This window comes from Vitis riparia, chromosome 12 (genome assembly GCF_004353265.1).
Source record: "Vitis riparia cultivar Riparia Gloire de Montpellier isolate 1030 chromosome 12, EGFV_Vit.rip_1.0, whole genome shotgun sequence".
Classification (NCBI taxonomy): domain Eukaryota; kingdom Viridiplantae; phylum Streptophyta; class Magnoliopsida; order Vitales; family Vitaceae; genus Vitis; species Vitis riparia.
The window spans coordinates 2,245,654-2,263,855 of record NC_048442.1 but is presented as its reverse complement, the minus strand read 5'-3'; the positions used below and the strand labels follow the sequence as shown (position 1 = coordinate 2,263,855).

General features: G+C 35.8%; 1 protein-coding gene and 1 long non-coding RNA gene across 2 annotated transcripts; both read right to left on the bottom strand.

Annotated features, from left to right (window-relative positions):
* Positions 1-10,115: 10,115 nt before the first annotated feature.
* Positions 10,116-15,303, bottom strand: LOC117926824 (disease resistance protein At4g27190-like). Its single transcript, XM_034846115.1, has 3 exons — positions 15,063-15,303; positions 13,397-13,496; positions 10,116-13,092 (listed from the first exon to the last, which is right to left on the bottom strand). The coding sequence occupies exons 1-3, from the start codon at positions 15,301-15,303 to the stop codon at positions 10,116-10,118; spliced, it is 3,318 nt and encodes a 1,105-aa protein (XP_034702006.1).
* A 674-nt stretch (positions 15,304-15,977) lies between these two features.
* LOC117926998 lies at positions 15,978-17,749 on the bottom strand. The gene is made up of 2 exons (XR_004653260.1): positions 16,802-17,749; positions 15,978-16,280 (listed from the first exon to the last, which is right to left on the bottom strand). It is a non-coding gene; the product is annotated as an uncharacterized LOC117926998 (long non-coding RNA).
* Between the last annotated feature and the right edge of the window lie 453 nt (positions 17,750-18,202).

The following is an 18,202-nucleotide window of genomic DNA, read 5'->3' as shown; positions in this document are numbered from 1 at the left end:
TGTCACATTCATTGATTTTGAAGCCATGTGACATCATAACATTGTCAAATTTCTCATGCCATTGTTTCAGTGCTTGTTTTAAGCCATACAGATTTCACTAATTTACAACTTTCTTTTCTTGTCTTGGAGTAGGAGAACCCTCTAGTTGCTCCATATAGATTTCTTCATCTAAATCTCCATTTAGAAAGGCTATTTTTACATCCATTTGATGCACTTCAAGATTTGTAAGTACCATCCAAATGGAATTTATTCTTGTCACAGGAGAATACGTGTCAAAGTAATCTAGGCCTTCAGTTTGTCTATAGCCTTTGATTACAAGTCTTGCTTTGTACTTGTCAATTGACCAATCCGCTTTCATCTTTCTTTTGAAAATCCACTTAGAATTTAAGGGTTTACAACTTGGTGGAAGATCCACTAGTTCCCAAGCATGGTTTTGCAATATGGAATCGATTTCACTCTTAATGGCCTTTTTCCACAAAAGACCTTTTGTAAAGTTCACTACCTCTTTAAAAGTCCAAGGTTTGCCTTCAAGCATATAAGTAAGAAAATTTGGACCAAAAGATTTCTCTGTCCTTGCCCTTTTGTTATGTCTAGGTTCTACCTCAACTTCTTTATTCTGATCTTGACTATTTTCATTAATAGTCTCAAGCATTTGTTTTGATGAACTTGACTCCTCTTTAGATTTATATGGAAATACATCTTCAAAGAATGATGCATTCCTTGATTCCATTATTGTGTTCTTGTGAATATCTGGGATATTTGATTCATAAACAAGAAACTGATAAACATTACTGTTATGTGCATAACCAATGAAAATGCAATCAATAGCCTTAGGTCCTATTTTCACCTTTTTAGGTGGAAAAACTACCACTTTAGCAAGACATCCCCACATTGGTCAGTATTTGTAGGATGACTTTCTTCCTTTCCATAACTCATATAAAGTCTTTTCTACTTTCTTTTTTGGTAGCTTATTTACAAGGTAATTAGCAGTCAAAATGGCTTCTCCCCACATATTTTGTGGTAATCCAAAACTTATTAACGTTTCATTCATCATTTCCTTCAAGGTACGATTCTTTAGCTTTGCCACTCCATTGGACTAAGGCAAATAAGGTGTTGTGGTTTCATGTATAATCCCATGTTGAGCACAAATGTTAACAAATGGTGATTCATTCTCACCACCTTGGTCACTTCTTAGCACCTTAATTTTCTTATTGAGTTGATTCTCAACTTCATTTTTATAGAGAACAAATTCTTTATAGCTTTGTCCTTGCTTCTTAACAAATACACGTAACAGTATTTGGTGCTATCATCGACAAAAGTAATAAAATATTTATTGCCACCTCTTGTTTGTACAAATTTCAGGTAAGATATATCATTGTGAATTAAATCAAGGGGTCTAGTGTTTCTTTCAACACTTTGAAAAGATGACCTTGTTAGTTTTTCCTCAACACAAGTTTCACAGTTATGTTTGGAATTAATTTTGGAATGTTGGTATATGATTTAAGTTAATTAATCTACAAAATGTATCATAATTAATATATCCTAATCTACCATGCCAGAGATTACAAGACTCAAGTATGTAAGTAAAAGTACTAGCTTTATTCATATTTGACTTAATGATAGTCATTACATTGTGTTTCCACATTCCATCACTCATATATCCCTTTCCAGCATACATTCCACTATTGGACAAAACAAATTTGTTTGACTCAAATACCAATTGAAATCCATGATTATTCAACAATGAACCGGACACCAAGTTCTTACGGATTTTGGGTCCATATAAAACATTATTCAGATTCAACTCCTTCCCAGAAGTCATCTTCAAAATTACTTTGCCTTGACCTTTGATCTCAAAGGTGGCAGAGTTCCCCATTCTCAATTGGTTCAAAAATGGAGAATAGTTTCTTATTAGAGCATACATGGCTAGTAACACCAATATCAATCCACCATTCCTTTGGGTTAGATCCCACCAAGTTCACTTCAGAGACTACGACTGTGAGGTCAATGTTAGAGACGTCTTTAAAGATGTCATCGATCACATTAGCTTCCTTGGGGTTGTTATTTTTAGGTAGTCTACAATCATCAAATTTGTGACCTTGTTTTCCACAATTGAAGCACTTTCCTTGAAACTTTGACTTCTTGGAGATCCCTCATTTAGGTCTCAACTTAGATCATTTCCATTTGTTGTTGTTCTTTTTTGCCTTTGAACTTTGACCATGTTCCACAAAATTAGCCTTGGCTTCATTTAAAGTGTTTGCCCTTTTCTTTTAGATTCTTTATTATCTTCTCCAATGAGAAGTCTGATAATAAGATCTTTGATGCTCATTTCCTTTCTTTTGTGCTTGAGGTAATTCTTAAAATCTTTCCAAGCAAGGGGTAGTTTCTTAATTATAGCTGCCACTTGGAAAGTTTCACTCAAAATCATTCCCTCAGCATGTATCTCATGTAAGATTACTTGAAGTTCCTAGACTTGACTTACCACAGTCTTGGAATCTACCATCTTATAGTTAAGGAAGCGATCCACGATGAATTTCTTAGCCCCAACATCCTTAGTTTTATATTTCTGATCTAGAGATGCCTATAGCTCCTTAGTTGTTTTGTTGTTAAAGTAAACATTGTATAGAAAATCAGTTTCTACATAGGAAGTTAGAATGTTTCCAAGCATCCACAATATTGAAGACTTGGATATTGAGCTCGTCTTCTCTAAGCTTAGGAGCATTCTCAATCAAGAATCCTACAAGATTCATAGTGGTCAGATAGAATAACATCTTTTGCTGCCACCTTTTAAAATTAAGTCTACTAAACTTTTCTAGTTTTTCTCCAGGTGAGACAGATATAGGTACAATGGTAGGTAGTGTTGGCACTCGTGCCACAGTAGGGGTTGCCATGTGGGCCAATACATCCACAACAAAATTGTCGGATTCAGTTGCCATTTTCCTGAAACACCCAAGAAAATGTGTTTAAAATGTTTTTATTTTTTCAAAAATTAATAAAGCCAATTTTCTGAGAATAACTGAAAACCACTCTACAGAGTATTCCCAGGAAAGACTAGTGGGGTGTAATAGCCCATACTAGGACCGACCTTCTTAGACAAAATATTTAGTTCTCAAGAAAAATGGAGGGGTCACAAATGGTCCCGCTTAAAATCTAAATTCCTTAGCCAATTTTCCGAGAATAACTTAAAACCACTCTATAGAGTATTCCCAAGAAAAACTAGTGGGGTGTAATAGCCCATACTAGGAGTGACCTCCTTAGACAAAATATTCAGTTCTCAAGAAATATGGAGGGGTCACAAATGGTCCCACTTAAAATCTAAATTCCTTAGACATAACTTCTTTGTATCGTAGTTTCCAATAAAAATTGGTGTAAACCTCACAAGGAAAATAGAGTAAGTAGGCTTATTTCCCTAGTAGGTCTATTTACATGACTTAGCATAATCATGAGCCATAGCCCAATGGTACAACCAATGCACTGGTTAGGAATGAGGGCACCCATGGTCATGAGTTTAAGGCTTGTTCTTGTAATTAATAAGAATTTTATTTTAAAACAAATTATTATTATTATTATTATTATTATTATTATTTTATTTCTTGAAAACAACAAATCACTTTGTTTGATTGTTTTCCCTAAAAAACCTAGAACAACAAACCTTTTCTTTTCCTTCTCTCCAGAAAAAAAAAAAAAAAAAACTTGGAGGCCTCCTTCTTGAACAATTTTTTTTTTCCTCAACCACGTTTTTTTTTTCTCCATTTTTCCCTTTTTTTTTTTTCCCCTAGCCATGATGTATGGTATATTTGAGATATCGTAATAACCATTTTGCTAATGTCCAATGACGCTTTAGGAGAGTGCATGAATTGAGCTAGTTTGTTGATAGAGGATAAGATGTCTGGCAGTGTTAGAGAGAGATACTACAAGGCACCAATGACACGTTGATATTTTGTTGCATCTATATGAGCAAAGGGCTATCATGAGGAGTAGATGTTCTGTGGTCGACATAGGAGTGATAACCTCTTTAGCACCATCCATATTGGTTTTTGCCAGGAGCTCTCTCTTATATATTTGTGTTGAGTAAGGAACATTCCTTGGGAAGTTAGCAAGACCTTAATGTTAAGAAAATAGTGGAGATTGCCTAAATCCTTTATAGAGAACTGAGTGAAGAGAGAGTAAATGAACTGTTGTACAAGAGATTGGCTACTACTTGTTACAATGAGATCATCAGCATAGATAAGGAAATAAAATAGTGAACCATTTTGCATTGTGCATGAAGAGAGAGGCACCAGACTTGTAGTTGGTAAAGCCAAAATCATGTAGAAATTCTTTAAGCTCATTGTACCATGAGTTGAGTGCTTGTTTAAGGCCATAAAGAGTCTTATGTAGCCAACACACATAAGTAGGATTAGCTTCATCAACAAAACCATTTTGCATTGTGTCATGTAAACTACTTTATGGAGAGTTCTATGTAAAAAAGGTGTTATTAACATGCATTTGGTGAAGGGATCAGTCACGAATAAGCATAATGGAGAAAACTATTTGAATGGTAGTTGCTTTCATTACCAGGTTGAACGTGTCATGATAATCGATGCCAAGCCATTAGTGAAAGCCTTGGGCAATAGGTCATGCCTTATAATGAGCTAAACTCCCATTTGGATCGCATTTCACTTGAAAAGCCCACTTACAACCAACAATGTTTTTGATGGATGAGGTGGAACAAGTTCCCATATCCCATTTCTAGTAGGGAATTAAGCTCATCAATCATTGTTTCATGCCAATTCGAAACACGAAGGGCAGTTTTGGGATTTGTGGGTTCAAGGGGATCAAGTAAAGGATGCTTGATTGTGGTATGGAATTGTTTAGACTTGAAAATATTATTTTGAGAGTGAATAGTCATGGGGTGAGTGTAGTGAGAGAGGAAGGGCAATCCGGTTGGGTTTGGTAAAGAGGAAGAAAGATCAGCTAGTAAGATGGGATCAAAAGGAGTAGTAGTGTCTCCACAAAAAGCCAAAGTAGAGGACGTACATGATGGTGAGCCATTGAATGGAGGTACTGCTTCAACATTTGATGAGATGACAGGTGGTGGAGACATAGATAGAGAGGAGGGAAGAGGTTGAGAGTGATGAACTAAGGAGGGAGTATCACTTAGAAAGGCAAGGGAAGGAGAACATGATAACCACTTTTGGAAATCAGAAGTAGTAGGTTGCATTGCAATAAAATCTTTAGTAGAGGTTGCTGTTGGATCCAGAGTGGCAGGAGCAAGAAAAGGGCTTCCATTAGCATTAGTGGTTTTAGCGGGCACTCATCCCACAATTGCTTACTCGATCAAGGGCTATCTTACTAAAAAGTTGAAAGGAGAAGCAAAACCTGCTCCTAACAAATTAAGTTGTTAGATTAATATTCCTTCAACATTTGATGAGGAAGTAGTCGGTGGTGACATAGATAAAGAGGAGGGGGGAGGTTGAGAGTAATGAACTAAGGAGGGAGTATCACTTAGAGAGGCAAAAGAAGGAGAATAAGATGACCACTTTTGAAAATTGGAGGTAATAGGTTGCATGAAGTTATCCTTAGAGAATGGAAAAACACCCTCCACAAATTGAACATGATGAGAAAGGTACATTTTATTAGTGAAGTGGTCAAGACATTTATATGCACTCTGAGCTATGGAATACTCTAAAAAGACACAAGGTTTAGATCATTGGTCTAACTTGTGTTGAGTATATGGGCATAGCCAAGGGTAAGAGAGACAACCAAAGGTTTTGAGTTTAGTTTAATTTGGTAGAGTATGAAAGAGAGCTTCAAAGGGGATTTGGAGTGAAGGATCAAGGTGGGAATTCTATTGATGAGATATGTAGTTGTTTAAAAAGAAAATGGCAAATAAGAAAGGGGCATAGTGGCCCAATGCAACAAGGTTAAGCCTATCTCAACAATATGTCAATGCCGTTGTTCAGATGAGCCATTGTGTTGAGGTGCATAAGGAGTAGTGAGATGTTGAACACCATTGGTTTGGAGGGACTTGGTGAGTTTTTTATATTTTCTGCCCAAGTTATAGAGTTAAAAGTCACAAGCTCATGAAAATAGCATTCAACATTGGCTTTTGAATTTGAGAAAGAGGGGGCATTATATCAGATTTAGTTGGAAAGGATAAAGCCAAGTATACTTAGTAAAGTGATCAACAAAGATAACATAGTATTTAAAACCATTGACAACAAAAACAGATGATGGGACACAAATATCATAATAAACTAAGTCTAGAGGGCCACGACTTATTAAAGAAGACACACCAAAAGAAAGTTTGTAATCTTATTAAAATGGCATGGATTGTAATTCAAACTGGATGATATTGAGTATAACACAAGTCAAGAGCTAGACTTGACAGTTTGTAAGAGAATTTTGAAGGAGGGTGACCAAGATGGTTATGACAACTACTTAAAGAAGCCTTAATTCTAAACAGAGAACAAGGAGGGACAAACGCAGTGCCACCAGACTGGAGCCACTCATTGATGGCCTTGGAGAAGATGTGCCCCTATGATGAGATCCTTGACAACAAAAAAAGAAGGAAAAAATTCAATGGATGTGTTGCTAATTTTGCATAATATAGAAACAAAAGTCAAATTTTGTTGTATAGACGACACACATAGAATATGAGATAAAAAGAAAGAGTTAAGAGTTTGAGGAAATGTGTGTAGAACTAGATGAGAAATGGGAAGCACAGATCCATCTCCACTGATGATATGATCAGTGCCCTCATAGCCGTGGTACAGGGCTAGGTTGTTAAGATCACCATTCATGACATGATGACTAGAAATAGAGTCCACAAACCAATGGGGATTATAGTTGTTTATCATGGTTTGGTGGGCAGTAGGCTGAGACATCAATTTTAGCTTTGAGTTTGAAACATTGTAGTGCAAAATGACCATGTTTTCCACATATTTGGCAGGCTATGGTCTGATTAGTGTTGATGCCTTTTTGGTTGTTGTATGATCAATCATGAGCATTAGGATTGTGGTTGGAATAGTTAAACTTGTCGCCATTTCTGGTTTGATTCCATTGATTTTAGGTTCTAATTTCTGTTACCATTTTCATGAGTATAATTGATTGTAATACGTGGACTTAGATTGTAATTCGTCTCTTGAGAAAGGTTTCATGTTCAACTAATTTATCATGCAACTCTTCAAAGGAAATGGGACTATCAAGGGCATGAACAGCTGTAGCAATGTCCTTGAAATTAGGCCCGAGGCCATTGAGATCATGAATAATCAAATCATCACCAGAGTGGAGAGTTGATCGGTGCAATTTCATCATAAATTCCTTTTTGAGGTTTTAAAGATAATTATAGATAGGTTTAGTGCCTTTATTCATGAGATGCAACCATTCTTTTAGATGCATAATACAAGAACAAGATTTACTAGCACAGAGCTTAGCAAGATGAGTCCATGCATCTCGCGAAGTAGAGGCCGAAGCAACCAAAGGTATAACTGTTTCAAACAAAGAGGCAAGTATTGCATGTGGAAGGAGTTGATCTTGTCTTTTCTAATGCATGTGTTGGATTTGGTACGATAGTGTCTTTGTCAATAATGGTGGGTACTGAGCAGATATTCAAACCATCGAGAGAGCTAGGAGGTCATAGCCAAATAAGCGAGAATGAAACTATACTTGCCATGAAGGAAAAGTTGATGGAGTCAACTTCACTAACAGTTGAGCAATAACATTAATCGAGATCAGTTGAGTTGAAACCTGAGCAAATGAAGTAGCAGCGTTGATTACAAGAGTTTTCTTCAGCCATGATGGTTGATTAAAAAAAAGAAAACTTGAACAAAGACTGGAACCAAAAATTTGTTATATATTGGTGACGGTAATGGATAATAGGAAATGGAAACATGATAAGGGATGGTGCAAAACTTGGAATCAAACAATTGGCATTAAAAAAAAAAAAAACCTGGAAATGGAACAGCAGAGAAGGATCACTTGTTAGAGTTGGATGACTCTAATACCATGTTAAAATTGAAATTGAAAAAAAAAAAAAAAAAAGTAATGAAGCATTGAATAGGATAGGAATTTTTCTGTGTTATACTAGGTAAGCATACGCTTATATATGCAAATCAATGGAGATATATACAGGAAAGTTAAGTAATTAGGGCCAAATTAATGGAGTTATTTATAGAGTGATATTAGAAGTTTTATAGTCAGATAATTTGGTCTACGATTGTAGGCATAATGTATGTAAAAGATCATTGACTGGTATTCTCCTTTATAATGATTACATACTAAGTGTTGGATTGAGCTCTAGGAATGTCTATATAAATAGTGCCATATCATGATGCTCATAATCCTTATATTACTTGTTGGATAAAGCTCTAATCATCTCATATAAATCCGTTTATATAAATAAAGCTACACTGTGGTACTCATAATGCTAGGCTCTTATACCACTTGTTAAGATAGGTGGTATTCAATAAGGAAATTAAGCCAAAGGTTTTATTGCATTCAAAGTCATGATATTGTTGTTTCCTATTGCTAATACCACTTGCCGAATTGATATTTGATGATCTCAGCTAAAAACCACTAGCAAGTGAAAGTTGAATTTAGCCCAAAGCTTAGAAAATTTTATTTATTTTTCATGAATTCTTTAATTAATTAGATTGTCATGGAAAATTGTTTTGAGAGTTTTCGGTTGAATGCAGAGAATAATGATTAAAAATTTAGGCATGTCAATTCTAAGGTGAACTCTCTCAAGAGGCATATTAATATTAGAGAAACTCTAGTGGACTTGGACTCAATTTAGAGACCATATTTCAAAAAAGCAATTTAGGAAAGTTAAAGATGGAAAGATTTTCCTTTTTAAATTGGTTTCCAAATTTCTTTCATTCTCGGTTTCTATATAAGTCTTTCAATCTTTTATGTTGATTTATAGAAACCTTGAGTCTCCATATAAATAGTAAATCACAATAAAGGATGTAGACTCCTAACTAGAATGAATGGAACAAAATTATCAACTTAATCCAAATAAACTAATATACTAACAATCCTCTTTTTGAAAATTTCATGAAAAATAATGATTACATAAACCCTCCAATATTCTCATATGGAGTTTACAAATTACATACTTTCACTCATGTCTCAACCAAACATCCTAATGACTAATATTGAATATCTGCAACACATTTGGAAAATATCCATAATATAAAATCAATAATTACCACAAAAAGTAGTATAGGGAAAAAGATAAACCAATATAGTCTAATCATAGTCCATAACCTAATATAAAAAAGAAATCCTCAACCATATATTCAATAATCATGTAATCTGATGAAAGAAATCTTGAACCATATATTTAATAATCATGTAATTCAATGCAAAAAGATAAAGCAATATAGTCTAATCATAGTCCATAATCTAATATAAAAAAGAAATTCTGAACCATATATTCAATAATCATGTAATCTGATGAAAGAAATCTTGAACCGTATATTTAATAATAATGTAATTCGATGGAAAAAGATAAACCAATATAGTCTAATCATAGTCCATAATCTAATATAAAAAAGAAATCTTGAACCATATATTCAATAATCGTGTAATTTGATGAATGAAATCTTGAACCATATATTTAATAATCATGTAATTCAATGCATCTAGCAAAATAAAATATTTTGTAGTTATACTTAATTGTACTTGAGATGCAAACCATCAAGACCAAATGACTCTTACATTAAAATATGTGGACATTTCAACAGCTCTTCTAAAAGTAGATGAATATTTTTAGAATTTTTAAAAGTTGATGATGCATATACCAAGTGGTTGTCATAACCTCAATCTGAAAATAAATAAATAAATAAATAAATTTTAGATTAAAATATATTTGCATAAGTAACAAGATTTATATAGTAATAATATTAAAAAAGGTCTTATTTATATCTTCATTTATTTATTTATATAGTAATAATATTAAAAAAGGTTTAACAAGATTTATATAGAAATCTCAAACAAATACAAACCTAGCAAGTTTTGGACAGATATGTTCAAACAAGAGAGGATATATTAGTTAAACAAATACATGCCCAAGTTTTTGAATCCCACACACAAACCTTTGGCTCAGGCAGCATCCATTCCAATCAGCTTTAAAATGACACTGCTGCACAGAAATCCGAGGAGCTAGTTAAAGTTGCGAAGAGACTCTCTAGTCTCTGTTTAATGGCACCATCATCTTTCCATTCTAGTGCTTCCCACCACGCCCGCTGGCCTTTGATGCTTCTCAATTTGGTTGCATTGTCATTGTTGAAAGGCAAACTCTTCAACTCGGGACACATAGATATTTTAATCTCTTGTAAAGATCGCCACTCCAGTGGATCACCACCCCAAATGCTTGTCAGTGTTTTGAGATTAAGGAGTGTTAGGGTCTTCAGTCTTGGAAGCTGGTTGGATTCTAACCCATTGTTCTCCGATTCCATTATTATCTCTTGAATTTCGTCACATTCTTCAACTCTCAAGTCCTCCAGCTTAGAAAGCTGCTGAATGATGCCATTAGAGAATATATTCTCCAGTCGTGGACATTTAACTAAGGTTAGTGTCCTTAGACGAGTCAAACTTCCAGCATGAACAGGCCCCTGCCAAATGCTTTTCAATTTTAGGACATTCTTTATGTGCAGATGTTGCAAGCATTTCAACACACTTTGTGTTATTCCAGTACCATCTATGATGGTTTCAATTTCATTGCATTCTTCAATTGAACAAATAAAGAGATCATTCATGTTCTCGATACCAAAATCCGATAGTCTTGAAACTCCCTTGTGTTTAACTAGTCCAAATGCATGAGTTTTTGCAAGTACCTTCAATAAATGATCCGTACCTTTGCCATCGATGAATTTCAGACAGTTGTAGCTTGGATCATCAAAAGACTCAAGAATTTGAAAGCAGGTTAAGCTATGATAGCCAACAGCAAATTGGAATGTGAAAGAGAGATCTTCCCTTGCTGGGCTGGTCCTGTTGAAGAAATCTTTCCATGCTGAGCTGTTCCTGATAAAGATCTCAAGGCACTGCACTGTTGGGAAGCAAAATTGAAGAGAAGTCAACTTTTTCAAGGTAGCCACTTCCTCCGTAATAATATTTCCGTTCCCGGCCCACCATTGCAAGGACGAATCAATGTCAATACTGAACTCTTCCAAGGAAACAAAGCTTGAAACATATCCTGATTGATTCTGAGTATGGCTTCCCTTGCCAAAATTAGACAATGATATTCGTAATAACTTCAACCAGGTTAAAGTTCTAATTTGACACAAACTGAGTTTAGTCCCTCGGATATCAAGCACCTCAAGCCGCTCAAGTGCATCTATGTCAGTTGGGAGTCCTACCAAATTGATGCAGGAATTCAGATAAAGCCCTCCAAGACAAATCAATCTGCATAAAGATGAAGGTAATGATTCGATGCCAGTGCCATGCAAATCCAGAACTCGAAGACAACACATTGATGTAAAGAATAACTCAGGAATGGCAATCAAGTTCTCATTCCTTTGAAGTAACAATGTTAAAAGATCACGACAGTCTGGAGTTTCTGGTAAACCGTGCAGTTCATTATCCATCAAAGAGATGCGACTTGCTTGTTTCCATTCTTGAGGATTTGGTAGCTCATGCAACCCCTCACAGGGCTTTGCCAAAAATTTGGAATCTTTCCTTTGTAGTGATACTTTAAGGGCCATTTCCCGGATCACTTTGTTCATCTTAACACTTATCTTGTTCCCACAACTCTCTAACAATGAGACATTGATAAGATGACTCAATATTTCATGCCCATTATTATCAATAAAACCTTCTACTCTCCAATATTCTACCAAACAACGAATATAAATCTCACATTCTTCAGAAAATAATGTACAATACAGAAAACAATCCTTCTTTGCATCACTATCCAAACTATTATAGCAAAACTCGAGACGTTCAAGTACTGCAGCCATTCCTTCTTTATTCATCGAATTTCGCAAACTTCCCTGTGCATCCCTCCAATGCTGAACATTCCCTCCCATTCTTTTGAAGGTTTTTGCAAATTTGTCTATCAGTAGTGGCAAACCCCCGCACTCTCTAACCACCAGCTGGCCCACTTGTACAACTCTTGGGATGCTATTAATAAACTCGCCTACTTTTTCCTTGAACATGTTGAAAGCTTCATCTGATGACAATGGTTTCACATTGATTGTCTCATCAACATCCATCTCCCTACAAATGCCTAGGTCTCTACTTGCCAACACCACCTTGCAGTCCTGGATGCCATGGATTCCAATTACATTTTTTAACTCAATAGGATGGCAAACTTCGTCTAAAAGAATCAAACACTTCTTTTTCTTCAACTCTTCGAATATTATCTGTGTATTTTCCTCAATGTCAGTAGGGCCTCCCATATTCAAATTTAGCCGACGCATGATTTTCTGTTGCAATCCTACCTCGCTCCACTCCTTTGGGACAGTTACTCGAATGACAATATCAAACATTTTGTTAATATTGTCATGAGTGTTCAAGTTTTCAATTATTGTGGTCTTCCCGGTTCCCACCATTCCCCAGATTCCTATTCTTTTTATTTCAGGATCCTCTAGAAAATGCACTGCTGCTTTTACATGTTTGTGCAGTGGTGATTTATATTCTATTTTGGCTGGACATATTCCCATGACACGCTTTGGCAGTTCCGCATCCAACACTCCTCTTTTACGTTTTCCCTCTTCCCAAAGACTAAGAACTTGCTTGTACTTCTCAGCCATGTCTTTGCTAAGACTAGCACCCTTCCCAAAACGAAACAATTTCCATGGGTGATTTTTTCTATCATTGTATTTGGTGTCTAGTTCTATCACTTCACTTTCATTCATCTCCACGTTAGCCATCCATTCTGTTGTGTCTCGCCTGATTCTATTTTGGCTTATTCCTTCCCTTATGCCATTTCTCAGTTCCCAAAGCTCTCTAGCTTTCTGCATTAAATCTTCATGGTTTCTTTTTAGATTCTTCCGATAACCAAATTTACGACCAGACCAAATTAATAAGCTTCGCCCATCTCTATATACCTCAGTCACTGTTGTTTCCACTGCTGCTCCAGCTGCTGCTTCTAAGGCCATCCTTCTGGTACCAACAACATACAAGTCAGAATTTAATTAAAAAAAAAAAAAAGAATTCAAATTCAAAACAATAACGGGTATCAAATGCTTAAAGAAGGGGGCGGGGGAGGGAAGAAAACAAAACAAAAGACACAAAGGGAGGCTCAACAAGAAATGTGGCCTCTCTTATCATCACCCTTAAATCAGTACTGCTAACCAGGCTCGGACGCTTTGCCATTCTAATTTTGGTGCAAATGGTGAACCACCAGAGATGCTGACCAATTTAGGGATTTAATGAAGTGATAACTTCTTTAAGTTTGGGGAGAAACCTCATCCATGGATTTGCATCTTTAGCAGGAACATTATGACTCAATATGTTGTTGATTTCAGAGCAGTCTTCAACCACGATGTCCTCTAAGTTGTTGAAACCTTCAAAACAGTAAGTAAAATGGTTGTTAATTGGGTACAGGTATGCAGTGCCAAAGCTTTTAGATGTAACAGAAAACTCAAGCCAAATGACCCCTTGTAGATGGGCCTTAAATTCTCCATTATATGAAGAATCAAGTAATATAGTGATCCAATTACAACACTGCTATAATCATCTCCATCTATAATGGTTTAAATCTATTACATTCTCCTAATACACAAAATTTTAGACTCTTCGTATTTTGAACCCCAAAATTAGATAAATTGACCGGTTACAAATGATGATCCAGGAAAAATGTAGTTGCATGTTGGAGTACCTCCTTAATTTCAGTTGGGACACCTTCACCATTTATATACTTCAAGCATCTTTCTTCTTCTTTTTCTTCAAATTTAACTACAAATTCATGTGGTAATCGAGATATCATGCACTTTAGATGACTGTTAGCAGTAAAACTAAAGTGAATCCATGATGTTTTATTCCTCAAGTCATTCAAAAGTACAACTGTGGCAAGTAAAATTTAAGAGTTTCCAACTGGTTTAAGCTACAAACTTCCTTTACAATATCTTCCAGTCATGTTTCATCCCTCATAATCTGGATTCACATGTATGCTTAACCCTTCCGATTGAAATAGATTGGATATCACATTATGGGGAATGATTCTGTTGGACTGGTTGCTTTTTCTATTGAGATTATTTTAGGAATAAAATGATACTTTCAAGCTTGTCAAATTTATTAATTTTCCTACAACATATGATTTCAGTCCTTTCAAGATCAAGCACTTCAAGATTACAAACTTCTCTAACTTCAGTTGGTAGCTCCTTAAACAGTTCACAACACCTTAAAATGAATTTCCAAAGTTGGACCAACTTAAAAAGAGATTTTGGTAAAGATTTTATTCTTGTGTGGGACAGGTCTAGGATTTGTTGGAGTAGCATACATTTGAAAAGAAAAATGGAGGAATAGCTCTTAGATGATGATTAACTTGTTAAGAATAATACGCTGAGTTTAGGGCAATCCAGATTCTCTGGTACCTTTGATATTTTATTATTCATCAAATGCATCTTATTGGCTTCCTCCCATGCCTCATTTTCCAGTGCCTTCATTAGTCCTCTTCCATCTAGTTCAAGAAACATAATTGGATTTATTTTGGTTTTGAACAAATTTATTAACTCCTTACAAATTTCATCTCACATTAGGACTGAATCTCCATTCCTAAAGCTTTCTAACAAGAAGGCATTGGGAAGATCTTGAATCATATCCTCTCTGTGATTGAGTGTTCCAATTAAGCCATCCTTCACCCACCTTTTGATCAAATCAACTTTTTTTGTCCCTTCCATCTCTAAGTAGGATGCACATTATTTTACACATTTATTTGTTGAACCTAAGCGGCCTTGAACAAATGCTAATGCATTAAACAAAATTCTGTCTTCTCTGTGTGTGATGTTGGTAGCAAGCCTAGTACCCAAGATGCATATTCCCAGATGCATATTATTTCAAGGCTCTTGTTATTAGAACTAGTAAATGGCCATAGCACTGTTTCAACACTTGTATGGCTAGGCGTCAGATACTTGAAGAATGCACAACTGTGCCAGCATTCCCACTAAATAATTCCATTGATAACAGATGACCTTTCATCCTAATCTCCAAATCCACTGCCAATTGACCACCTTTGCTTCCCATATACCACCAACTTGTAACAACTATCTTCTCCAAGTTCTTTGCGCTCCACCAGTTGGTCCCCGCGTCATCCAATTCTTTTGTGATACTTTCTTCAATATCTCTACTAGAGATCTTTAAGTAATCCACCATTTTGAGACAAGCGTGATCAACCTTAGTTAACATGGGGCTTCTCCTCTTTAAGTAATCTAGCTGCCCATCCGCCTTTCCCTTCCAAAGTCTGGCTGACTACCCCTACCACCAATTCTGTTATCATATATTATCAAATGTGTTAGGTGGTGGTTACCTCTAACAATAACCTATTTTTCTTTTATTTTCTAAAAAACAGTGTCATAGTAAAACCAAAATAAATAAATACTGGTAACTTATGCTATCACTTCATTTCAACAATCATTTTTTTCTCCTGTAAATGTATTTTAATGTTGAGGGAAATGAACTGAGTAGATTAAGCCCTTCTGAGTATTCCATCTTTATTCTCAAAACTTCTGCTGCTACTTCCTTCAGTCTACTAGTCTGAAAAACATGTCCACTCCTGGAAAATGGAAATTGAAAAATTCACTAATCAACTTTTTGTGATGAGAGGCCGAGGAGAATACAACCTATCATAAACTGAATTCACTAGCACATCCTTCTAACATATTTTGGCAATGGAACGTCTCAAAACTTACGACATAGTCATTATAAAGAGCAATGTTCTAAGGAAAAGGAGGGAAAAATGTGTAGCACTACACAAACCAGAATACATTAAATAAAACAAACTGAATATCACTTGAGTACAAATCAGACTGATGCATAGCACCACCAAATTCTGCACGCAAAGGCATACTGCAAGTCTACATTACAATTTATTCCAAGTGATCAGAGAATAAGCAAGTTTTGATAGTTCAAGCAGAGTTTTTGGAAGATTCCGAATCCCCTTCCCTTTTCCACATTCATGGCAACTAAACAAGGCATCAAAACTACAGACAATAATTGAAAAAACAATCAGCAAGATTCTCAGAAGTTCTAAAAATTCAGACATAATTATACAAGCATGAATAACTCAGCTTCCAGTCCAGAGAGTAGCCACTTCATTTCTCTTTCCACCATGTTCAGGGAGTCTCCTCAATCTGTCACTCACAGACAAACAACCAACAAAAAAAAGAAAATGAGACAGAAGAATAAAAATGTGCACCTAGAGTTAGAAATTTGACACACATGATAAAAATGCTGAGGGAAATTAGTATTTAGCCACCGTATTTTGTGGCATTCAAATGAATTGATTCCCCTTTAGCGGTTGGAAATTGGGGATTCAATATCTTGTAGGGACGGGTACGACCTATAGATGGTATATGAGATTCCCCACATTTATAGATTCAATAGCACTTGTAGTGCAAGTACTACTGGAGAACATATTAGGGGAAAAACGCTTTTCAGCAGGACAAAACAAAGGTTTATTTCTTTGGGAAACCGCAAAAATTTGCACATGCCTCTGGAGATTCAACTTGCAACCCATTCTATGATAATGAATCATTTAGCTCAATGAAGATACTCAAATATGCAATGAATGGAACTGTGTACCTACTATGAATAAAGCAAATACAAGAGGGATACCTCTGTCTTTAAAAAGATAAGGAAATGTAAAAATAACCTGGATGTTGAGAAGGCTTCTCTCTTGCTTCAGTGCTGAAGCTGATCACCAATTTCTGCTATCTGATTCATCAATTCTGTGACTCCTTTAACGGGGACAAATATAGAATCCAGATTTTCTTTCTGAACATTCCAAGTCAATTCATTCCACCAGTCCACCTCTCCTATGATCTCCTTTAAATTGCTACTTGAAACATCCATGGGAGAAAGAGTTTTGAGGTTTGGGCAACCATAGAAGCTCATCCATTCTACTTTTGGTGCAATGCATAAACCACTAGAAATACTGACCAATTCATGCATATAATGAAGAGATATCTTCTTCAACTTTGGAAGATGCTCTATTGAGCACAACTGTATTTCTTCAGCAGGAAGCTCATGGGTTACAAGGCTGTTGATTTTAGGACAATTTTCAATCACAAGCTCCTCTAAGATGTTGAGATTTTCAAGCAAATCCAAAGTGAAAATGGTTGTCAATTGGGGACATGTATGCAATGCCAAGGACTTTAGGCTGGATAGACAACCCTTTTGAACTGGCCCTTTCCAGAAGCTCCTTAAATTCTTCATATAATGAATACTCAAGTACTGTAGTGATCCAAGTACAGTATCTTCATTGACATCTCTAGCATTATCTTCTTGCTTATTGATTTCAGCTCCATCTACAAGGGTTTGGATCTCCTTACATTCCCCCAATACACAAACTTCCAACTTCTTCATATTTTCAATCCCAAATTCAGATAGCTTGGTAAGAGTTAAATGACGATCCAGGAAGAGTGCAGTAGCATGCTAGAGCACTTCCTTAATTTCAACTGGGATATCTTCGCCATTAACATACTTCAAGCATTTTTTTTGCTTTTTAAACTCAAATGTTGTTTCACGTGGCAATCGAGATATAATGCACTTAAGATGACCACCAACTATAAAGCTGAAGCGTGACGATGACAGGAATGGTATCTCATTCCACATGAAGTCATTCAACAGCACAATTTCTGGCAAGTAAAGTTTGAGAACCTTCAACTCTTTTAAGCTGCATACTTCCTTTATAATATTTTTCACTGTCCCATTCCATCTCTCATCATCTGGATTCACGTCTATGCTTAACTCCTCCAACTGAAGAAGTTTTCCTATTACATTATGGGGAATGATTGTTGTTGATCTATTATTTTTTCTTTCGTCTTTATCCTCTCCATAAAATGACAATTTCAAGCACGTCAATTTAGACAGTTTTCCAACATCCATTGGTAGACTTATGATTTCAGTCCCTTCAAAATCAAGCACCTCAAGATTACTGAGTTCTCCAACTTCAGGCGGCACCTTCATGAAGAGTTCACAACCTCTTAAAAAGAAATTTCTGAGTTTGAACAATTTAAAAAGGGATTTTGGTAAAAAATTTATTCTGAGAACT